General features: G+C 45.2%; 2 protein-coding genes across 9 annotated transcripts in view; one reads left to right on the forward strand and one right to left on the reverse strand.

The window, feature by feature from the left end:
• Positions 1-1,439: 1,439 nt before the first annotated feature.
• LOC308582554 (cationic amino acid transporter 2-like) lies at positions 1,440-17,923 on the reverse strand. Of its 8 annotated transcripts, none has more exons than XM_081185769.1 (13): positions 16,196-16,242; positions 14,017-14,143; positions 13,768-13,896; positions 11,994-12,149; positions 10,515-10,683; positions 10,122-10,252; positions 9,575-9,797; positions 8,541-8,677; positions 5,995-6,097; positions 5,014-5,156; positions 4,219-4,385; positions 3,647-3,755; positions 1,440-2,765 (listed from the first exon to the last, which is right to left on the reverse strand). In XM_081185769.1, the coding sequence occupies exons 1-13, from the start codon at positions 16,232-16,234 to the stop codon at positions 2,638-2,640; spliced, it is 1,761 nt and encodes a 586-aa protein (XP_081041895.1). In that variant the 5' UTR covers positions 16,235-16,242; the 3' UTR covers positions 1,440-2,637. The 8 variants fall into 8 exon arrangements, with proteins under 8 accessions (XP_081041895.1, XP_081041894.1, XP_081041890.1 ...); XM_081185768.1 differs by having other exon boundaries at positions 14,008-14,143; XM_081185764.1 differs by lacking the exon at positions 16,196-16,242 and adding an exon at positions 17,789-17,923 and having other exon boundaries at positions 13,768-14,143.
• A 6,497-nt stretch (positions 17,924-24,420) lies between these two features.
• Positions 24,421-24,880, forward strand: part of ANXA6 (annexin A6) — a 37,687-nt gene continuing 37,227 nt past the window's right edge. Inside the window, exon 1 of the mRNA XM_081180749.1 lies at positions 24,421-24,581. The gene's annotated coding sequence lies outside the window, so the exon portion shown is untranslated. The remainder of the gene's footprint in view (positions 24,582-24,880) is intronic.

Here is a 24,880-nt window from a genome sequence, read left to right on the forward strand (position 1 = left end):
CGCAAGAGATCTACCAGAGGTAGATCTTAACCCTTGCCTCACCTGGGAGCTTCTCTGGGCAGGAATTCCCTTAGCTTAAGTGGGGTGGGGGAAGTGTGGCAGGTAGGGGGGTACCTGCCTAGACACTGAAGCCACATGTCTCTCAGATGAAAATTGGGAGTGGGCATTGTGTGAAGTGGTCTGATGGTGGGCATTGTGTGAAGTGCTCGGATGGTGTGGGCATTGTATGAAGTGCTCTGATAGTGTTTCCTACTTGGCAGGGGGTTGGACTTGATGACACTTGTGGTCTATTCCAACTCTATGATTCTATGATTCTAAGTGGCTGTGGATCTCCTGCTGCAGAACTGTAGGACTGTATAGAGTTGGGAGGGCCACCCGAGGGTCATCTAGCCCAGCCCCCTCACAATGTAGGAATCACAGCTAAAGAACACCAGACAGATGGTCCCCCAACCGCTGCTTAAAAGCCTCCAGTGGTGGAGACCCCAAACACCTTCCGAGGTCATAGAATTGCAGGGTTGGAAGGGAACCCCAGGAGTCATCTAGTCCAGCCCCGGTGGACAGCGGGCGCAATCCATCCCGTTGCGCAAGACTAAAGATGCTGCGCAAGGCTAAAGAGGAAGCCAGGGCAGTGAGTGGGATGGATCGCGCTCACTGCCTTGTCTTCTTCTTTTTTAGCCGCGCTGGAGAGGTTTAGCTCCTGGCTGGAGAGGTTGCGCGGCTATGGATCCCGTGCGCTGTCTTGGCTTCTTTGCTCTTTGGGGCTGGTGGGGGAACCCGGGCTTCCCCCGCAGCCCCGAGAAGCTCTGGGAGAAGCAGACAGGCTGCACGCAGCCTGTCCGTTGCTCTTTGGGGCTGGGGGGGAGGGATAATATTTTTTTCCTTGATTTTCCCCTGTAAAAACTAGGTGCGTCCTGTGGTCCGGTGCATCCAATAGAGCGAAAAATACGGTAAAAGCCCATCAACTTCAGGGGTCTCAGCCTGCTCAAATATTTTAGGCCGATACAACCGGCCCTTTGAGGGTGACCAAACTGCTGGTGCGGCCCCCGATGAATTTGAGTTTGACACCCCTGGTCTAAAACAAACCATTAGGATCATCAAAATTTGGCAAGTGTTGTAGAATGACACCTGAACGCACCCAAAGTCAGTATTTGTAATGGTATTGAGCATGAATAGAACAGAAGGTTAAATGGTAGCAATATATTTGCTCATTAACTGATGGGGCAATGGTTACAAAAAATACAGGAAAATTTTTTGGCACATCACAAGCAACAGACTGAAGTAAATAATGGCATGTTGCACCACCATTCTGCGAGTAACTTCAGGAAAACCTGTGATACTTAAGCACCTGCAGCAACCTGCTTCTGAGCAAATTAGTTCGTGCGCAAGCATGATTCAATAAATAAGCTGTGACTTTTATCAATTAATTGTAAGATAATAAATGATAGCAACAATAAAAGTTCCTTTTTATTAGTTTTAGATGAGTGAAAATGGGGAATTTGTAAAAGATGGTCTAAACAAAGTTTGTCGCAACTTTAGCATTGTTTGCTCCCAAACCACAAGGAATGCACAACTACAGACACTTCTGCAGGATAAAGCGCATTTCAAATTTCAGCAAGCAAAACTGGGTGAGCAGTGGAAGACAGAGGTCTGTTGTGCATAAACTTGGGATAAACTACAGTGCCCAGCTTTGCCCTCTCTGGAACATGAGGAAGAGCAGATCCCCCTCTTTTTCAGGTATGTCCAGTCAGGATTTTGCTAAGCCTCACTGGAAAGTGGTAGCCCTAGGAAAGACCCGTTGCCAGGTATTGGCCGGGTCTGCCATCCATTTGATTGCCTTTATGAAGTGTGTGTATTTGGTACGGGGCTCTAGATGGAGTTCCCTTTGGGTATTCAGCTTCCCCCATGTGATTAGAATCACAGGAGGGAGTGAGGGGATGTGGCCCATCAGAGGTGTCTCTGCTGCCAGCTCAGCTACCCTCCATACCTTGGAAGGCCAATGCCAACTGGGCAGCAGGGAAACTTCCTGAATAGCTTATAAACCTGCACAACCAGATGTGCCACTGTTATTGCCATTATCCCCACATTGCAGATTTGGGGAGGCGAGGAGCAAAGCTGTGGGAACTGCAGCTTGTCTAACGAAACCATGCTAAATGGGGGTACAGAACAAGATCCACTTGTGCAATGGGACTTCTCCCCATTAAACCTGTTCTGTGGCTTCCCCAAACCCTGCAGAGCAGTTTTAGGGGGTGGGGGGAAAGTCCCGTTGCACCAGTGAACCTTGTTCCATTCATCCAATAACTCAGCTTGTTGGTGAACTCAGCCACGATGCTACACCTGCTCAGCCAATGGATATGAATTGCATGCATTACTTAACTGTGAGTATCCAATTATTTGTTTCGCTCAAGAGTAGCCTTCCTCAACCTCATACCTTCCAGGTGTTTTGGACTACAACTCCCATTAATCCCGGCACGTATAGCTGCACTGCCAGAGCTGATAGGAGTTGTTGCCCAAAACATCTGGAGAGCACCAGGTTGGAGTGCTATAAATAGACACATCTATAGATAGTTAAGGGAAGGGTGAAATCCCATTCTTATGAAGTCCTTTCACCAGGGAAGATAGTTGCTCCACACCACAGAGTTATTTTTCCCAGGTGACAGCTGGATCCACGTCACTTGTTGCCTGCTTTGTCTTTTCTGGGGATGGATCTTGGTGGCTGGATCTCTCTGCACTGTGGTGGATCCCGTAGCCAAAGTAAATTAGGAAGCCTACAGCACATAAGAGGACAAGGTGAACCAACAATGCCTCAGAGAGACCCTCCCCCTCGCAAATATATCCGTATTAGAGAAAGCTCTTTCATTTGAAAACACATCAGGACATTTAGCTCAGGTTAGCCAACTTGGTGCCCTACAGATGTTTTGGACTACAACTCCCGTCAGCCCCATCAGCATGGGCAATGCCAGGGGATTATGGGAGTTGTAGTCCACAAAGTCTGGAGGGCACCCTGTTGGCTACCCCTGATTTAGCCTACAGATGAAATGCTCTTCTGTAACTGTCATTTTCTAGGCATAAATTCCTTCACCGACTAAGTCACACATAAATGGATTTAATTTGATTTCTCTTAGTTACTCAGCACTTGCTGACTGGCTTGCCTTGTTGAACATCTGAACTATCTCTGTTGAAAAGCACTGTATTTGAGGCAATGCAGTGTGATGTGACAGCTCTAGAATTAGATCAATGGTGGACCATTTAAACACATCAGTTTTATATAATTTACATACCCTGCTGCTTGGCTGCACCTCAGGTCTGCTACAGTGCTGATACTGTAGTCATCAAGTGACCAGCATGTATGCATGAACCAATTCCATGAGAAGGAGCAAAATATTAGAAAATGCAATGGTTGGTTCAGCAGCTAGACCAGCATCTTTGCTGCTGTGCTGCCTAATCCTGGCAAAAGAAGGAAGGGTAGGGGGTCCAAACACACCCACCGTGGTGGTCAGGGCACTGCCAAACCTGATGCCCATCTTGTATTAGTCTGGATACGAGCTAGGTAGCACTGCCTTATAATAAATTCAGAAGACACTTACTTTCCAAATCATTATTATTTCCTGAAGTTCCCTGAATTGTGGCACATTTCTTAAAGGCTTACCAATAGCCATCCACACCATGTACCGAAGCCAGGTGTCACCGCTGAGTTGGACCATTAGGTAGCTATTGACCAGGACACTGAGGATGGGCAAGAATGGCTGACACGGAACCTAAATGAGTGCAGAGATATTTTGAGATTATACATGAACGGTACAAAAAGAATATTATTCCCTATTAAGGCCCTTGGTAACTCTGAGAGAGCATGCAGGGAGAAAAGTACTCCCACACCTGGAGTGCTGTGCGCAGTTTACCACAATTTAAGGAGGATATTGGCAAGCTGGCGTGCACACACACGCACACACACACACACGCTACACAGGCTGCATTGGGAAGAGGAGGATAATGAGGAGCAGATAAATAGCCCTCAGGTCAGAAGCAAAGGTGGTAAGAAGCGGATCTCACCCCACAGAGAAAACCCCCTGTTGACAGGTATTTCTCTACACACCCTCATAGTGCAATCCTATGTGTTGAGTTACTCCCAGGTAGATGCATGCTTCCCATGAACATTCACAACATGTCAAACATAGTCATGAGGCTTGCTAGGCAGTGTCAATTAAGAAGTCTCTTCCTTACTGTGAAGTCTGCTGTCTTCTGGTTGTGTGGCTGCCTCCAGATGATTAGGGATGCCACCAATATTCCCAGGAAGAGGAGAACAAGGCAGGTGACACACCAGGCACCTCCAGATAACAAACATGGCAGTCCTGCTGTGCTCAGCACACATGTGATGCAGACTAGGACAGCTGGAGAGAAAATGGACTCTGAAAACCATGCTGTGAGGAAGCAGGGGGCATCTTCCTGGAACAAAAGACCACCCCATGCACCACAAGAAGTGCACTGGAAGAGAACTAATCAAAAAGGCAAGGCTCAGTTGACCGGATAATGTTATGAACCGGTTAGTTGTGCTTGTTTCAAGTGAGGTCTGTAATAACTAAGCAGGGCGATTCTTTATAGTTAACAGCTCCTTGCTTGGTTTCACCCTGCTCCCTTAACTTCAAGACCTCATTTCTTATTTTTTCCAATCTGAAGTTCAATTTCCACATCAGTTTGTGATTCCTTTCGTTACACCCTCATGAAAGTTCACCTGCATTTTTCAGTGAGAATTTTCTTCTAATAGTAACTTTTTAAATGCAAAGTTGCCTCATATACACATTTGTTACAAAGCACATTTTCCTAATATTTTTATTTTCCATTACCTAATGCATTGATGTATACATTACTTGGCCATTGCATAACTTGTATACACTGCAAAATTCAAAGAAGTGCAATTTTTTACAGCGGCCAGGTATCATTTCCCAAAGCTTGAATCAGGCAAGTTTGCCTGTAAATGCAAACTGCATTCCCCCCTCCAACTGATGCTCCAATACTCACCAATGACAAGCACAGAATGGGACACTAATGTGGAGGAACTCTGGTTCGGGATCATCTGAGGATGGATGAGGAGGTCCACCCAAGGTATTCTGCTTTGACCTTTCTTTTCTGGTGGGCCAAGGGAGCTGGGATCAGGTTGGTACCTGCAAAGCAAGTTAAACATCAATGAACACATCAGTTAGTATCTGCCTTTTGTCCAGATTGCTTTGTCAGTGGAATCTGCAGCATCCCTGGCTGACGGTAGAAGTGGTCTTGGCAGTGCAAGGTTTCCAAGAATGTCCAGCTCAAAGAAAGAAGGTAAAGATGACATTCACTCACATGCAACAAGATTCTGAACAAAGAGATGCCAAAGGAGGCCTTGCAGACTGTGCCTTGTGATTGAATAATCTCTTTTATGATGAATTGTTCTCTCTTCTTTTATCATCTACTTGTGCGAGTGGTTGAGAAATCCAAAGGCTGTTCCCAATGATATCTTACTAGTTTTAAGGAGATAATTGCTACAAAGCAGACAAAACAGCTGCTAAACAATTGCATCACTGTCAGTATGGCAAGGGCCTGCCCTGAATTAATGCCATGGCTGTTTAAAATGTGTAAAATAGAAGCTAGTCTAGTATGGTTTGAAATTCTACCCAGCCAATTTTGATTTCCCCTGCATTTCATCAGGGGTAGCCTGTTGGAGATCTCATGCCAGTGGTGAGTGCAGACAGTGTTGATAATGGAAAGAGCCGCAGACATGTATTCTAGATTAACTAATCTGGAATAAAGACTGCCCTGCTTCCATTTTCACCATAGCTACCTCAGAAGCCAGCTCCAGAAGGTGTTTTATTTATCCTACAATAGGTGGAGGATCTTTTTTTAAAAAAGTAAAACAGACCAATGAAGCTACTTCTCTGGAATGACATTTATATTACAATGGGATGTTGTCATGATGAGCACTCCATATCTGCATCAGAGAGAAATAAATAACGAACAACTCATTACCTGAGGAGAAGCACACAGACAGCTACTAGTGTGTAGGCCAGCAATGTCCCAATGGACATCATATCAATCAAGGCCCTCAGATCAAAAAGGAAAGCCATTAAACCTGTGAGAAGAAGGAAGAGGGCCTGTAGAAAACACCACCAAATATTTTCTGCTAATTCTTGTAGCCTTGTAGATGAAGATACGGTCTCCTGCAGAAACCCTTTCCCAGCGAACTTCCCTCCCGTCAAGGAGAGTACAGGTCTGGGGACCTCCTTTCAACGAGGGGGTCAGGGACTGGGTGGAGGAGGAATGGTGGAGACTGCCTCCCCATCCTGACCCTCCCAAGGAGGAAAAAGAGGAAGACAGTATAGATTTACAACAGTGGTTTCTGGGACATCATAGCTCAGAGGCAGATGAGGGGAAAAGCTGGGAAATAATGGGAGAGGAGGAGGAGGAGGCACAATCGGAACAGCAGCTGGCTGGCATGGTGTCATTAGAAAGCATCCCAGCCCCTCCCTCTCCCAGAACCCGGAAAGCCTTAAAAGTAGGAGAGCAACGAGCTCAAAGACAGAGGGCAGCACACGTAGAAGTGACGAATGAGGAAGTGGGCGAGACGGGGGGCGGGGTGGAGATTTACTTGGGACATCACCATTATCCAAGAGGCTGGGTTCTATAGCCTCTCTCTGTAAATACTGAATAAAAAAGGACGGTAAGAAACTTTTCCTCGTCTTTCTGCTTCCTGGGCAACCAGCTGGGAGCTGCTGACAGCATCCTGACAGAGGGACAATTTACATAATCTTGTTTAGAAAAAAAGAGAAAAAGAAAAGAAATCCATCCATAGTGACTTTTTTGTCAGCTACAGCATTTCATCAAGCTAAATGTGGAAGGTACACCTAAGTGGTCTCTCATGTGCCCAGTGTGGCACTCCAGTGCAATCTCCTTGAAACAGAGATATGAAGTTATAACAAGGAGCATTTAAATGATTGCTTTACCTTGTCCTTATTCAATCCAGACAACATTAGTGTGCTGGTCCAGGGGGGAGGTTACCGTGGGGAGAGGTCCAGGACCTGAGTCGAGGTTTGGCAGACAGTCCTCCACGGCCGAAGCGGGGTCCACAGCGAGGAGCCAGGCAAGGACAGAAACTCTGGGGGAACTGGACTGGGTGCTGGCCGAAACAGCTCTTCAACGACGTTGCTCCCGCAACCTGGGACCGGGCTGACTGGCCTTTATCTTCTCTGAGGCCAGGGGCGGTCCCGGCCCCTAGGAGACCCGCCTCTCCTGGCCTTAAGGCGAGCACTCCTCCTGGGAGAAACCAGTTCCATTTGCCTCTCTGCCCTGAGCCTCTGCAGTTCAGGAGAGGCTGAAGGGTTACTGGGCCCTGTAGGCACTGAGTCCTCAACCACCTCCGGAGCCAGAGTGGATTCACCTGGTGCCTGCTCCTGAGGATCCGGCACAGGTGCAGGCGCTTCAGAATCAAGGCCCTGCCCCAGTTCAGCCAGCCCTGGAGGCGGGGACTCCTGTGCAGGCTGGGATTCCTCCGGTTCAGCCTCTGAATCGGATTTCCAGGCCATCACAATTAGAAAGGAACCACAAAAATGGCTCAATGGATTCATTCTTCATGAGGAGAAGGTGTTAGAGTATTGGCTGGAGTCTCTTTCTGTTTCTCTCTAATATATAAAATTATAAGGAAGTCACAGACAAGTGGCACTGCAAACTTCAGTGTGATGAGCTGCCAGACCATCAGGCAGGCAGGTGGCGCAAGTGAGGAGAAGAGAGGAGGAGGGATCCAGAGGACAGATATGCAGGGCAAGGAGAGAAGGAAGGAACCAGAGGGTGGTGATGCAGGCAGGTGAGCAGGAGGCAGCCAAGGCAAGGTGAGGAAGAGGGACCCAGAGGATGGAGATGTGATCAAAGAGAGGCAAGGAATTATGCCTGGGGTGGATGGGAGTAGTTTAGGTATAGCGGCAGGAGAAGTTGGCCAAGTGTGAAGGGAGGAGGAAGGGGTTGAGGTGGGAGGGTTGGTGGGTTGTGGGAATAGATAATGCTGGTGAGCAAAGCAAGCAGGGGAACAGGCCCTAGTCGCTAATGAAAAGCTTGCATTTTACAAGCATATGGAGATACACCTTGGAATCCACCTGATTCTGGCATGGGGAAGGTCAAGGAACTCTTGCAGTCTAACAGGCTGACCTGCTCTGTGGTGAAATGCTAGCCTAATGTCCCGTTTCTAGACATTTTTTTAAAGCAACTAGTATTGCCTTTAAGCAGGGAAAACCAATATGGTGCCTTCCAGATGTTTATTGACTCCAAATCCTATCATCCCTGACAACTGACCACAGTGAATGGTGCTGATGGGAACTGGAGTCCGACAACATCTGGAGGACACAACATTGACCATACTTGCTTTGGACTATGTGTGCACCCAAATATGACCCAGCAGGGGTCTTCTTAGGTTCCTTATTTCATATTTAAACTAGATCAAGTCCAAAGTAGGATTCTTAGTCCATTGTCTACTGGCAGGTTCATTCTGAGGTCTAATTAATGTTAGAGCCTTTTTCCATGCATACCTGCAACAGCTCCAGACACCAGAGTTGCAATCACTGGGCTCTGTCGGCTGCTCACTTTGGCCAAAGATTGGAAGAGGAGTCCATCCCTGGCCATAGCAAATAAAATCCGTGGCATCGGGAACATAGAACCTAGCAAGCTACACAAGAAGGCAGAGAAAGTGAAGAAAATTCTCAAGATCATAGCCTCTTCTTCCTTTTCTTTACCCGACTCTTGTACAACAAGATGTACAAGAGACCTTGCATTACAAACAATAAAGCAGACCTTTATCAAGCATAGAGAACACATTTCCAGGATCTACCTGGTGCTTCAGTCGAAATGAGTCTTACAACTATTAATTGCTATTATCAAAGTGGTGTAGATCTGTAGATCTTGAGGTCAAACCAATGCCTTAGGAGTTCATTGTACCCCAAAGCTCCATCTCTGCTCATGAGTGAAATCACGCTTGCACCTTGGTAGCTGGTGCACAAAACATGCCTGACACGCAAAGAGATGTTATGATTATCATCATCATAAAACAGAAATCTTTATGACCCAGAGGACCAGAGCTTTGTAGAAAGAGGATCCAAGGGCAGGCATGATAGTAGAGTTTTATGAAATTATGAATTATATATAGAGAGAAAATGAGAGAGGGAAGATTACTGTGTTTTTCCCTTATAATACTAATGTGTGGAGTCAGCTAATTACACTGATCCAAAAGGTACAAAAGGTACCATTAATTTATAAAACTTACTGCCGCAGGATACAGTGACAGCCCTGGAAGTGAATTAGATGACTTCATAGAGCATCAGTCTATCAAGGTCAATTAGTCATCATGTTAGATAAACAGAACCTCTAAATATCACTAATTGGGGAGCAAACAGTGGGGAAGAGGGGTGTTGCTTCTATGCTCTGTATATGAGCTTCCTGGAAGCATCTCTCTGGCCTCTGCTGGAAACAGACTGTTGGGCTAGATGGACCCTTGGTCTGATCCAGCAACATTCTTCTTATATCCTTAAAATGCAAGCATGGTGAAAATTGCACATCCTGTCCTTACCTGGTGGTCAGAGCACAGAGAGACCCCACAGCCACAGCATATTTGGCCATGCTCCATCCATTGTATTCAAAAGCCACTGGCAGAGGGCTCATGGTGTCCAAAAGGTGGTAAGGCATCATCAGGGTCAAGGCAGCTGAAACACCGGAATAGGCTAAGAAGCAGATGAGCAGAGAGAGAACAATCCCCATTGGGATGGCTTTTCTGGGGTTCTTTACTTCTTCCCCTAGTAAACATAAACACACATCATTCTGAAATCCACACATTGTCTCACACGAGTATGGTTAACTTGTCACTGTAGAGATTAAGCAAAGATTTACGTGGTGCTTCGGTTATTCCAAAAGGATTGCCTGTGGGTTTCTGTTCCAACAACAGCAATGCCTAAGTCACAACACATTCCACTCCTCTTAGGAGGGGAAATGGACACAGGAGAGCTTTAATAACAACTGGCTCCCTTGTGAGGTGAATAGATATTTTCTCCTTTCTTTATTAGCTGCCAGATGGGGTTATCAGTCATGGACATTTTGTATTTGTCTCCTTTCTTGCTTACCTGTAGTCGCAATGCAGTCAAACCCAATGAAAGCATAGAAGCAGGTAGCAGCTCCAGCTAAGGTCCCACTGAAGCCATAGGGCATGAACCCTCCAGCCCCAAAGTCCCAAGTTCCATTGTCAGATTGGTTCCTGTCAAGGAAGGTGACATAAAGGAAGTCAATGTCAGAAGAATCTGATTGGATATAGTTGGTAGACAGGTATAGCAAAGGAGGCAGGAAAATGGTAGGTGGACATGGATCCGTCCTACCGTTAGGCAAAGTCAGGTAGCTGTTTGGGGATTTCATGAAAGGACAGCAAATAGATATTTAAATAATTTGTAACCTCTGTAGAAATATAACCCGCGTGGCCTGTGTTTACTGCAGCCCAAGAGCTTGTGTAGCCATTCTCTTACCTAAATCTGAGGGCAGCAGTCATTAACAGATCATTCTTGCTCATCTTCCAATTCTTCAGGTCCCCTTTGATAAATCCACTTATTATAATGAATAGAAGGACGAGCACATTGACAGCTGTGAAGACTTTATTCACTGTGGTGGATTCTTTTACCCCAACTGAGAGGAGACCTAAGGAGTCAATGGATACAATTTCTCATTGCTTGGGCCTCACAACTATTATGGATGGAGGCCTGAGGCAGTGTCCTTTGAAAAGTACAGTAGATATGAGCAATTGCTTGTACCATATGGAAAATCTGAGAGCAGGGGTGTTTCCCAGCCTTACCTGAACTTGCCAAGAATTGAATATTAGACCTTCTGCATGGAAAGAAGAAGAAGAGAAGAGTTTTGGATTTGATATCCCGCTTTATCACTACCTAAAGGAGTCTCAAAGCGGCTAACATTCTCCTTTCCCTTCCTCCCCCACAACAAACACTCTGTGAGATGAGTGGGGCTGAGAGACTTCAGAGAAGTGTGACTAGCCCAAGGTCACCCAGCAGCTGCATGTGGAGGAGCGGGGAAGCGAACCCGGTTCACCAGATTACAAGTCTACCGCTCTTAACCACTACACCACACTGGCTCCACAAAGCATGTCCTCTAGTCCTTTACTACTGGACTTTGCATGAAGATGGTCCCATGTTCAATTCTTGGCAAGCTCAGGTAAGGCTGAGAAAGACCCTAGCTTGAAACCATGGAGAACTGTTAAAGAACAAGTGACAAGTCCAGCAGAAACAAGAAAGACAGCAACAGAGTAAATGCAAAAGACCTGTTGGTAGGGATGGGTGAATAGGCCAGTTTTGGTTTCTCTCAGTTTGTCATTTTTCCAATCTTAAATTCAGTTTGCCACATTCCCGCAAGTTTGCATATGTCTTTTAAGAAGAAATTCTCAGGAAAATTAATAAGCATTTCTGCGAGAATTTTTCCTACTATAAACATTTTTATATGCAATTTTACCTTTTTGAAAGGCAATTTCCCCATATATAATGCATCTTGGATGTTATTGTCATTCATGCGTATGCATTTATACACACACATTGTTGTTCACATTACTTGGCTGGAGAACTGCACTGCAAAATTTGGATAAGTGTGAATTTCAAAGGATTGCTGTGCTCATGAATGGCTTCAGAAAGTGCAAATTGGGTATTGTTTCAGAATTGGGCTTATTGTGTCTGAAAATGTGAATTAGGTAAGCTAAATGCAAACCGAAGTTAATTTCTCCCCCGACCCTACTGTGGGTGACAATTACAGGGTTTGGAAACTATACTGAGATGCTACTATTATTCAAAACCAATTTGTCACAGTTGCATTAAGCCCATGGTGGGAAGAAAAAAACTCCTTGCATGTATAAACTTTAATGGGCAATCTCCAATAAAATTGGTGCAGGGTGGGTTTCAAGGATCCTTACAATAGTAAAAATATAATAAAAATCAGTACAAGCATACCTGTCAGTAGGACAATGAGGCAAACAGCAAAGATATCAGGGTATTCAGCTAGTCCTGGAGAGGTCATGGCCATATGGGTGCTGAAAAAGGTGCTGATCCGTTTGCCCAGGAGCTCATCGAAAGTAGCACTCCATGCTCTGGCTACACTGGAGGTACCTGTAGAGAATCAGCCAGTTTAAAGATAACACTGCCAAATATGGGTACAGTACATCGAGCCTTAAAAATAAGGGATATTGCAGGGCCCTATGTACTGTTCCATGTACACAGGTATAAAGTATCAGCTTTTCAAGGTTTATGGACCTCTGATAGTCCATGCAAAACAACAGCATTCTCAGGTATAAGATGTCCATTGTGTACTATGAAGCTGTGCCCTTTTAGCACTCTCTTTCAAAGGAAGTATGTCAGCCTTAAACTGCTGTGTGGGCAGCACATACATTATATATGACACTACAAAGAGCATGTCTTTCTTCTTGCCTCCGTGCTCACCCATTTCACCCCTTGGCTGCATAATTCTTTTTCCTCATTCTGTCTTTTCATCTCAGTTTATGTGGGGGGGGGGCAGTTTTTATGCTCATCCTGCTTTTATAGGGAACACTGCATTTTTGACAGTCCAGACGACACATCACCTATGTTATGCCAAATAACAAGTACAAAATAAAAAGCTTAAGTGTGCTATTACTCAACCCACTTTTTTGCCAATTGGGAATGATGCACCCACCATGATTTGAACTTGCAGTGGAAGCTCTCCTATCATATAAGATCTCCTTAGAAGTCAAATGAGCAGCAACATTTAGCTATCAGACATTGACAGGATTTTATTTTATCATTCAAAACATTTCTATACTGACCTTCATTGGATCAGGACAGGTTACAAAATGTGTCAGATAAATATGTGTCTTAAATGACCACATTATTTGCAGTAAAAAAACACACCTCTGCATGAGAGATGTCCTGTCACTGTATCACATTGGAGGGTGGTCATCTTAAATAAGTATATACTAACCTATTCTCCTCTACTGCCATTTTGTATTCGCATATGGATTCTTCATGGTTTTGTGCTAATCCTTATTTCAAATGAATAAATGACTGGCTGCTAATGATTGGTAGTGGAAGTTCTCGCGCCCATCACATCGCTGGAAAACCACAGACTAAATTCACTGAGGCCCAAAAGAAATAGGGGACCATTTCTTGACAGGAGATGCAGCATTTTTTCCCCATCCACACTGTGTGTAGTCTAGGGGTTGCGTTCAACATTGTGCTTAGGTGAACAGTCCGTCAGTGCAAGGATTTCTCCTGCAGCAGAACGTTCTCTCGTTCTCTCCCCTGAATTTGTTCTGCGGATTCTCCCAAGCCTCCAGAGAAGATCTGGGGATAGTGTGGGGGCACACATCCCCTTGCCCTAGCACTAATCCTTGAACTAACAGAAAAAGTTAATTGAATGCCACCCAAGTTTTCCAGTGATGAAATGGGCATGAGTGGATGTGGTTGTCTGAACCATTCAGATGAAGCTGACTTAGACCCTTCTCTTGACTGTCAACAGTGCTCCAGGGATTAAGAATGGGACCTTTCACAGCCTTACTGGAAATACCAGACTCTGAACCTGGAACCTTTTGCATGCATAACACATGCTCTGAGCTACAAATTCAACTCACATCAACTTTTTTTAAAAAAAGTTCTGCCTACCTAGTTATTATTTCTTAGGCCCATCTCTTTGGCTTATCAATGAAACCACACTGTAGATGTCAAAACACAGAAGCCCAAAACTTGTTTATACCAATTATATAGGAGAGCAGCAGGTTCCAACCAGTGACGAATGCCCACAGCTCTCCAACTGTTATATAGCTGTAGAGATAAGCTGATCCGGTCAAAGGCACCCGGGCTCCAAACTCAGCATAACACAATCCTGCCAGGATGGACACCAGAGCAGCAATCAGAAAGGAAATGATGATACTGGGGCCCGCGCTGGTCTTGGCTACTTCCCCTGCCAAGAGATACACCCCTGCACCCAAAGTACTGCCCACACCCAGAGCCACTAAGTCCGAGGTGGAAAGGCAGCGACGCAAGTTCGATTCTCTACAGGCACCGGCTGTTATTCTTTTTCTACGGGAAACCATTTGATAGAAGGAGAGCACGGAGTCCGAGATCGACATCTGAAAAAGAAAGAATCCAGAGAGATCATAAACAGTGGTGCGACTATAAAAACAGTAACAACATCAGCAAACCTTCCTGACAATCTGCCTCAGCTGTGGTTTGGACTGGATGACCTTTGAGGTCCATGAGAATGAAATAGCAAGCAGAATATCCCTCCAGCAAGCATATTCTTCACTGTCTAAAACACAACACTTTCCAATGGCTGAAACTCTTTCTTCAGAGAAATGGCACTATCATGAGTTAATGGCATTATCATCAGGGGTTCAGTTCAGACCATCGCAGGGTGACTTTTCCCCAATGATATTAACTAACATGCAACTAGTTCAAGGACCAGCCGGTCACCCATAGTCTTCAATAGCAAAATGGTTTTGATTCATGATCTATACAGGCTTTGAATGATTGATTCCCTGTGCATTTAGACTGAAACATGACTTTCCTTGTGGTGGAAAGGAAAGGAGGAGGAAAAAATTACTCTGAACCCACAAAACTAGAGCAGATTTATCCGTTCTGCTTCCAGCTCTACATCCCTGAAACAGTAGTACTCTGTAGGTAATCCTTCATACAGTTCAGAGTCCAATGGGACAAACTTCCTGGGAATTAAGTTTTCTTAAGTACAATCTAAACATATTTCAGCTTTTGGATATCCCTGGCTATGGCTTTCAGACTAAAGCTCTTCCCACAACACTTGCCACCTTAATATCATTTCACATTGGCTGTGAAAAATGTGCTACATTCCTATCTTCTACATGTTACTTCTAGGACCTCCCTGCAACTTTGGATCCAAGAGGCTGTTCCTCTGCAAATCTGATAATCTGCTGCTTATAGCTTTCTGTGAGTCTGGAGGCTGACAACAAAGCAATTCACTATGAACAGTCATAGTGTTATACAGTCATATTTGCAGTCATATGAAAAGGTTAGTTGTTCACATGGCTTGCATATTCTTTAGGGTTTAGAGTAGGGGCAACTGATCCTGTGCCCTCCAGATGTTGGACTCCATCTTGCACCGTCCATGGCATTGGTCATATCGTCTAGGGCTGATGGTAGATGTAGCCCAACAATATTTGGAGGATACCACATTGACTACCACTGAATTAAAGTTGCTGGGTGACCCAGTGGAATCTCGAGCTGTTGCTTCACACATCTTAGAAACACAATGACTACTACACTCCAGTTCATCCATGCTGAGAACCCGCCACCCATCTTTGCATCTGCATCACCACCACTACCAACATAAATGGGTACTTTTCAATTTGGAGCTGGTATTATTACCCTGCACCTGAAAAATAACACCCAAATCCTCCTAGATAAATTATAATAGCACTAGCTAAAGGCTATATCCCACCCATATATGAGGTGGAAGGGAGGAGACAGGCAAATGAAGACAATTAGCAGAGAGTTAAGGAGCTAAGGAAATTCATTCTCTGTTGCAAATTGGCAGGACAACTCATTACTCCTGAAAATCGCTGGTTTGGTATATGAGCAGGCTGCAGGGCCAATCCACAATGCAGAGCACTAACCACTATACGATCACAGCTGCTCCAAAGCCAATTCAAAACATTTTCCTGCCCAAGACGAAGGACAAGATGGCACCCTCACCATTCCATGCACAGAAGCCAGTTGTACTGGCTTCTTTCATTACTGAATTTTATTTCTGTAATGGCTAGTTCTGAGAGTTTGGGACAGGCCAACACTTGTCTTCCAACGCAAGAGAATTACCAGGAGGAACACCTAAGGAGCTGCAGTCACTGTCCCTCAGCATGTGTTGCCTGAGGTGGTTGGTGTACTCTAACAGAAGAGCTGGCACATAACTGGGGACTGGAGCCACTGGAGTGGAGAAATCAAATGAGATGAGACATGGTGCTGACCATATCATTCCTTCATATATTACACACCACAGATTCTGCCTAATGTGCCAGAAACTCAGAATAGACTTGAGTTTTGAGTTAGATAACATAACTGGCGGCCAGCCTAGAAAGAAAGGTGAATGGGTGGGAGGACAGAGGCCAATGAAGTCTCAAAGGGAAGGTAATCCATAGTTACAGAGCACCCACAGAGAAAAGTCTGGGAAGAAATGTCCCCAGAACACACATTTGCCTCCTGGGACATAGCATTCTAACAGTGAACTTCAGACTGTTCCGCATTGTAATGCATCTGTGAGGGAAAGTTCTCCAGCTTGCAGAATTCTGAACGTGGTTGTTTCAAAGCTGATTGCAGAGGGAGGAGAGCAGAGGGAAGTCCATTTGTATGACACTGGATGTCTCTTGGTACAAACTATTTCTCTAGCACTGTTCCTTAAACATATTGCTGTGGTGTACAATTTTAAATAAAAAGAATATAAACTGTAAGGCAGCTCATGTCTTTCTTCTTCTTATTATTTTTATAAATATTTTTATTAATTTTTACAATTAAACAAAACCATCATATTAAAGTAAAAATAAAAACATAAAATAAGAAATTTCAAACAACTGTATTCACATAGTATTAAATCCATGTTTTGGAATTACTCAAATCCCTCGACTTCCCTCTACTCCAGTCTTCTTCAACCTCAGCCCTCCAGATGTTTTTGGCCTACAACTCCCATGATTCCTAGCTAGCAGGACCAGTGGTCAGGAATGATGGGGATTGTAGTCTCAAAACATCTGGAGGGCTGAGGTTGAAGAAGACTGGAGTAGAGGGAAGTTGAGGGATCCTTTGTATTGTCTTAATTTATGCATGTCAATAACGTCTTTATCTTTGATTATCTCCAAATTTAAATATTCTCCATAATCTTACAAGTGTTTTAAAAATCCTACTAATGTATTAACTTCCTTACAATGATTTTGTACATAAGCAATAAACATTTTTCATTCTTTTTTATATTTGTTATGGTCTTGATTTCTAAGTTTCCCAGTTAATTTGGCCATTTCAGCATACTCCGTTACTTTGATTAGGGCAGCTCATGTCTCTGTGTTGTTCTTCCTGCCTCCTCTGTCAGATATTAAGTCTGGCTGTCCACGGAATGTCCATTGGCTATTGCCCCATGGGCTGGATGTGCACTGCATCCTAACCCTCCTGGGATTCCAGCTTAATTTGAAATCTGCCTAAAATCATTTCGTAGCTGGCTCTTGCAGTTTACTATCATTTTCCATTCATGCATTCCTTTCTTTAGCCCCACCCCCATCCCAATTTTGATGTGCATTATTATTCAGCTAACAGGTGTAACTAGCAAATCTGTGAGGCAATGCATGAACTTCCTCTTAGTATGTGGAACTAAAATGACAAGAAAGCATTTTCACCATAGATTACAACACAGCACCAACCAGCTGTTGCTATTAAATCAACAAAATCATGCACTTACACTCAGGTCATTCATTTACAATATCATTCACTTACCCTTCTCAGGATTTCCCTTTTCAAAACGTGCTTCTTCAGTACTCACTGTCGCTTGTTTTGGCTCTCAGTGAATCGTTCTCCTCTCTTGGAGGACACCTCGGTCCTACTCCAGCTCTTTTCCCGGTTCCTATGTTCAGTTTTTTTCTTCTCACATTTGTCACACTTTTGAAAATTGTGCTTTGCACACTTTTTGCACTTTTGCAGGGCAAAATTGAATTGTGAAAGCCTCTTGGCCGCCACCCAGGCCCCAGTTTGTAAACTAATCTACTTACTTTTGCTCTTTTTCCAGACACTTGCACCAGCTCCATGCTGAGAGTCAGAAATGCAGGGAGGGAGGCAAATCCAGAGTCACTGTGTAGGTTTGTTTCTGCCTCATTTGAATGTATTTCATAAGATGTGGAGCCCAACCTTCTTTCTCTCCGACCACCCACCTCTGCCCTCCTCTCCCCACTTTGGTCATGGGGAACCTATGCAGATTTCCACCCCATCCCCAACAGTTTCCAAATCACTCCTGCGGCTGCATGCAAATTCAAAGTGGCTCGGTGCTCTGCTGGAAAGCTTTAATTGACATTTGAGGATTGCCCAGGCTGGCGGGACATAGGGGCTCCCATCCCTTTTGAACAAATTTGTCCTCTCTCCATCTTCTTTTCTCTCCGCCTCGGTTCCCCTTGGCATATAGAGGGTGAGGCCTTTGAGAATGTGAATGGAAGCATTTGGCAGGATACGTGCAAGGAGTGGAGTTGAGGCATTAAGCAAAATAGGATCAAGTAAATTTTAAAAAGAAGGAAAGGGCATTGGGGTAGGGATGGGCCGATCTGCCATTTTTATTTTTCCAGTTTCTTATTCTCCTAATCTTTTTTGTATCAGTTCAATGATGTTGTTGTTGTTCTTGTTTTTAAACGCCCTTATCTGGCACTTCAAAGTTCATTTCACTCAGAGTAACAACAACAATTCTGGTATTTCAAAATAGTGGCCTTTGCCCACTTGGTAGGTTTTGGATATATCTTGGTAGGCTTTCTATATATCGATCAGGATACATTTCTAAGGGTGAGGAACCACATATTATTTTTGTTGCAGTTACTTTGAAGTTTCCCATTTTGCTTTCCACAAAATGAAAGGCTGCCTGCCTTGGAAATATATACCGGATAATGACCCCTGCTGGCACCTACCCATGTAGAATGAGCAAACATGTCTCATCACATGACTGGATACACCTGATGACTGTCTTCCCATATGATTGTATGATGTGTGCATCCCCCATATGAAGGGCAGTATGTGGCTGAAGGATCAGAGGTGTTCAATTGGGCTCCTCACTAATACATTTTAGGATTGTAGCCAGCGGCGTAGCGTGAGTTGTCAGCACCCGGGGCAACGCAAGTAATTTGCGCCCCCTAACCCGGGGCAAGGCAAGTAATTTGCGCCCCCCCAACCCCTAACCTGCGAGTTGCCGCTGGCGCCGCCGCGCAAACAACGCTGCTTGCCCGGAGGAGGATGGAGGCAGAAGCAGCCGCCGCCTGTGGCTGGGCCGAGGGGATGGCGGCGGCGGCAGGGTGCAGAGGCTGCCCATGCCCGGCCAGGCGTCGGTGGCGGCGTCGGCGCTGCTGCATCGGCTGCTCCTCCTGCGAGCAGTGAGCGGAGCGCAGCCACAGCGACGGCGGGGGGCGCGCGCGCTAGGGCGCAAGGCTGGCGGTGGCGGCGGGGAGCCCGGCGGAGGAAGGAACTTGTCCCTTCCCTCTGGACTCGCGCCCCCCCCCCCAGATGTTGCGCCCGGTGCGGTCGGCACCCCTGGCACCCCCCACGCTACGCCACTGATTGTAGCCTTGATTGGTCTTTCGTCAGGCTCCCAGGGCTCTTGAATCAAACTCTAAAGTATACTATTTTAAACTGAAAGGTGTTCGTTTGGGAGTATAGCTGTAATTGCTGTAGCATAACAGTTGTTCCAACTTTCAGCATGTTATGTTTGGTGGCCAAGCTGTGGTAGAATGCTGTTAATAAGGCACAGCTTTGAGGCCAATATTTTGTTTTGCTTTCTAGAGGGCAGTCTGAAAACGTGTGCAGTTATTCACAAAGCACTGATTGTCTTGCACATTCATCTCACACAAGTCCCCCCATCACACAGCAGATTATGTCAACAAATATGAGTATCACCCCAGCCAATGAAAGGGTGTAACTTGCAAGCAAAAAGAAACTGTGGAATGCCTTGTGAAACTGCATCAGAGTTAACCAACGTGTTGGTCTCGCAAAAGGGAGAGACAATGCTTTGCTTATTTTACAAGTGATGATTTCTTCTTTCTTTCTTTCTTTCTTTCTTTCTTTTTAATGATATTTATTAGAAGTTTAAAAATTACAGGAAAAAAGGGGGGAAAGAAAACAAAAAAAATTTTTAACAGGACATACATTACAATACATAGAGAAAAGAAAACATAAAAAACAATACAACAATACAGCAAAAAAGAACAATAACATTAAAACACACATCCATATTCCATATCTTTATCTTTCATTTACTTGTTTCATCGACCTCCGCACACCTCCCTTTTTGTAATCTAATTCAATTAATTGTTTCAGCAAATTCTTTCCATCTTTCTCAATTTTTATTCTATAATTTATCTTAATGGTCTAACCTATTAATTAACTCAGCAAATCCTTTCCATCTTTCACTGTATTCTGTCATTAAATTACCTTAATTTATTTTAACCTTATCTTACCATAAAAAGCCTTAAAACTTAAACTTAAAACTTAATACTTATTTATACATAACTCCATATCGTTTCTACTAAAGCCAAATAGTTTCATTCCAACATTTTTCCTAACACTCATTAATTTTACACTTTTTCTCAAAATGAATTTTTAAAAACTTTCTTCCAATCTTCATCCATCGTCTCTTCTTCCTGGTCTCGGGTTATGTCAGTCCTTTCTATCCATTCCATCTAGTCCATCAACCTGGTGATCTTCTGTCCGAGGCTCTTTAGTCTTTTCCATGTCCCTTCTGCAGATCTTCTTCTTGTTTATACCTGCACTTTACTTTGTCTTTTGTTTATCTTTTCTTAATTTCTTTCCTTTCTCATTGAGGAGTAGGTCTCGGGGAGACTCCAACCCAACAATATCTCCATCCCCCCTCAACAGGTCAGCCCACTCTCCACAGTCAGCACTGTAATCCAAAAAGTATTCGAAGGCGTGTTTCAAAGTCCCTCCAAAGTTAAGAGCCCCCACAACTCCAGACCCCCCCTGGCCCAAAACCAAATCCCAAGAACCGAAACGGCCCTGCATAGGGGGATCCATCCAACTTCCCATCTCCAGACCAAACAGTACTCTATCTCTCCAAATCTGACCCACTCTACAAGTGATGATTTCTTTATCAATGTAAATGCATGCTACATTTTAATTTGGGGTGAGATGACATCAATTATTAGAAACAGGTAACCATGATGAAAATGGTTGCAGAAAATGGTCCCCAAAGGCAAAAAGAAATGACATGTATAAAGAAGCCTTACAGTCTCCCAAACAGATACAGTGGTACCTGGGTTCCTGAACAGCTTAGTTGTCGAACAAATCGGCTCCCAGATTGAAACTTGGAAGTGAGTATTCTGGTTTGCGAATGGTTTTCGGAAGCCGAATGTCCGACGCGGCTTCCGTGGCTTCCAGTTGAGTGCAGGAAGCTCCTGCAGCCAATTGGAAGCCGTGCCTTGGTTTTTGAATGGTTTTGGGAGTCGAACGGACTCCCAGAACGGACTAAGTTCAAGAAGCATGGTACCACTGTATTGACTGGAAAATATGGGTCATTTGCTTTTCCCGCCTCCACCAGCAGGTTGCAGAGTTGCCTTACCTAATAATCTACAGAAAGGGTTCATTTGTAGTTTTCACTGAAAAAGCACTTTGAGGCTTTCTGAAAACTGCAGTCCTGGAGAGAATCCGAAAATGCACACACACACGTTTTTGTTATTTCATTGCTTGTTATGTAAGTCACTTTAAGACACTTCAGTGTAAAACAACCACCACCATGTAAATATAATAAATAATAATAAACTGTCTTGTGCTGTCTGCTTCGATCCTATAAACAATATCACCATTATATGAAAGCTTTTCATGTCGTTCTGTTAGAATAACTAGAAAGGCAATTCAAGGTGAATTCTGGAACATTTGAACCTTGGTCAAGAAGGCTACTATCAGGGAACTGACATCGGAGCCAGAGGCGGAGGCGAGGCTCTCAAACGATGCTGGAGAAGGGCCCAGCAGGGGGAGAGGCGGTTCACCAGCTGGGGAAGGAAATCAGCGTAACACCAGGGATAAAGGGGGGCAGATGGGGGAATCGGCGAGGGGGCTCCAGGACTCTTCAACGGAGATCAGCGAGGAGAGCACGGGTCCTCCGCTACCCACGTCCTCCCTGCGCAGAAGACTTCCGCGCAGGGAGAGTAGGAGGAGACTTGGAGTCAAACAACTTTTATGCTGGAAAAGGTTTAAGAAATGCCCACTGACAGATTCTGCCAGCGACTGAACAGCCACGAAGTGTAGGGCTGTCCAGACAGAAAAGGTTTAACAAGGCAAACTAGCCAGGAGTGGCACCAACTTGCGCACGAGTAACCCCTACAGTTATTACAGCTACATTACCATTTACTTGGGAATGATCACATCTGAATCCCCTGGAATCCATTGGTGCTTATTCACCGAGTAATCATGCATAAGATCAGGCTGCGTGACTCTGGGACCCTGTTGCCAAAAGGCACTGGCAAAAATAGTGTGAAGTATAAAAGAATACTGATACAGTCAGGCCTTTTAGACTTTTTGGAAATGTCTAGAGTGATGGCAAGGGAATCGTGTCTCTGGACTCCATTGGATCAAGTCTGGGCAGCTGTTTGGGGGCTAGTGAGCATGCCTGGGTGTCTCTGGCAACAGCTTGTGTTGCAGCTGCTATGCAAAGTGAAGCGAAGGCAAGTGGTGCCTGCAATATGTCATCTTGACAGAGATCTGCTTGAGTTTCCTGTTCCAGGGTTCGGTGCTTGGACTAAGCCACTCATCGTGATGAATAGGGTTATCACCCATGCCAGCACTCATGTTCAACTGGTTTAACAAAAGCCACCCTGAAAAGCACAGAGGGGAGCTTTTCCCAGTTAGTAGGCTATAAGCATGAAATGGCTGCCTTTCACACTGAAAAGGGCCTTGAAGTTTGCAGATCCCAGTGTTCAGAAAACAGAGTACAAGCATACGCTATATGAGACTTTAATATATATATTATGCTTTGTAACACTTCTTTTTTCAGGGAAAGCTGCTTAAGAAAATTGCTGAGAGATCATATCTCACAGAGCAAGAACAAGAAGCTGTTCCAAGTGGGATAAAAAAGAAAAGAAAAAGTCAATCTCTATTTTTGCCATATATGGCCTGATGGTTATGTTTCATGGCAGCTGTTCTGGATGTGGGCCACATGACTGCCTTGTGTTCTTCTTCTGCTCCTTTCTTCGTTTGTTCCTACGATCTCTTCTATTCCACCTCTGCTATTATCATGCTAGAAAAGCAGTGGGAGCACTAGGCAGCCAAGTCTGGCCACCTCCTAGGCACCAGAGAGACACTGCACTGGAAACATTGTGGAAATTAAAATGGTACTAGACTCAGCTGCCCAAGGCTGCCAGGTGCTGATGCCAGCCCCAATTACAATAACTGAATGCATTTAAATGGTGAGCGTTCCTAAGGTTGCTCTTTGTGCAGGTCTAGCTCAACTTTCGACAGCAAAAGTTACTAATGCCATGACTAAAACAGCATTATGGCTTGCACTTCCCTAGCGAACAAAATGCGACTTGCTGGGCAAGGGAGGACAAGCATAGGATCAGGTTGCATATCCCACTAAAAACAATGAAATGAGATTTATGATGACTTAACACGTGACTTTTTTTAGGTGCACAACTATGATGTTTTAGGATGCACCCTCATACACTCACCTGGGGGCTCAGTGGCACAGCATGTTGGGGGGGGGCAGGAGGGGGGAATTGTGCTGCTTAGATCGCCTGGAGTGTGAAGGGGTGATAGAGCTGTCAAGGAGTTGGGGACAGGGGGCACTGATACAGCTCCTTGCCTCTGCCTAAGGGCCAAATACAGTAGTACCTTGGGGTTACAGACGCTTCAGGTTACAGACTCCGCTAACCCAGAAATAGTACCTCGGGTTAAGAACTTTGCTTTAGGATGAGAACAGAAATCACATGGCGGCAGGCCCCATTAGCCAAAGTGGTGCTTCAGGTTAAGAACAGTTTCAGGTTAAGAATGGACCTCTGGAACGAATTAAGTTCTTAACCCGAGGTACCACTGTAAAGGGAGAAACGTGCTAAGAGGAAGGCAGGTTTGGCAAATCCACTCCCGCCCAGAAACCAGTGTCCACACTGTGGAAGGACGTGTGGATCCAGAACTGGCTTCCACAGTGTGCATGCACACGAAAGCTCATACCAATAACAAACTGAATTGGTCTCTAAAGTGCTACTGGAAGGAATTTTATTTTGTCAAAACCGTGTTCATGGAAGGCAATCTTACTCGGCTACGAGTGATCGCCAAAAAAGCAGAAGCTGCGCAACCTCATCCTATGCACGTTTACTCAGGAGTAAATCTGAGCGTGCGCCAGAATATATTCCCACGTACGTGCGCATAAACCTGAGCCTTAAGTAGCTCCCTCCTCTGCCTCCCTTTGCTAAACACCCAAGCCAAGGTGATCCAGCCGCTACCGTCTGGCAGCAGAGAGATGCAAGCTGAAACGACGCCCCATTTGGGGAGTCCCCCCTTCCCACCTCCCTGCGGCGCCTGCGTCAGCCAGGGTCCTCCTCTGCAGCGGGCGTCGCTCCGTCGCCCACCTGAGGAGGCGGCCAGGGCGAGAGGGAGGGAGGGAGGGAGGCAGCCCGGGACTGGGCGGCTCCGGAGCGCGTGACGTCGCTACTCGAGCGGAGCCGAGGCGAGGGAAAGGAAACAGCTGCGGCGCTTCGAGGTCAGCCTTTCCTCCGGCGTCTCGAGTGCCCCGCGGCCTGGCTGCGCACCGACGGAGGCGCTTCTTCCTAACGGCTCTAGCAGAAGAGGCCTCCTGGTGCCCGTGAAGTAAGTTAATAACGGGGGGCAAGAAACGGGGGCAGCCGTAGCTTGCTGGGAAAGGGGAACGGGGTGAGGTTAGGTGGGGGAGATGGAAGGAATCCATTAGCATCCTTCCAAGATCCCGTCAGAATGGAGTGGTGCTGCGTTTCGTTGCCCGTTTATTTATTTTATATAATTTTATTAGTTTTCCATTTAATAATACACAATCACATCATTATGATTCGCTTTACCGCTCACGGACCTCCTTTCCTCCCGCCTCGTGGCTTTCAAAATTAACCTTTATATCATTGCATTGTCTAGGTTTT

The sequence above is a fragment of the Podarcis bocagei genome (genome assembly GCF_964188305.1).
Source record: "Podarcis bocagei genome assembly, chromosome: 2".
Taxonomy (NCBI): Eukaryota; Metazoa; Chordata; class Lepidosauria; order Squamata; family Lacertidae; genus Podarcis; species Podarcis bocagei.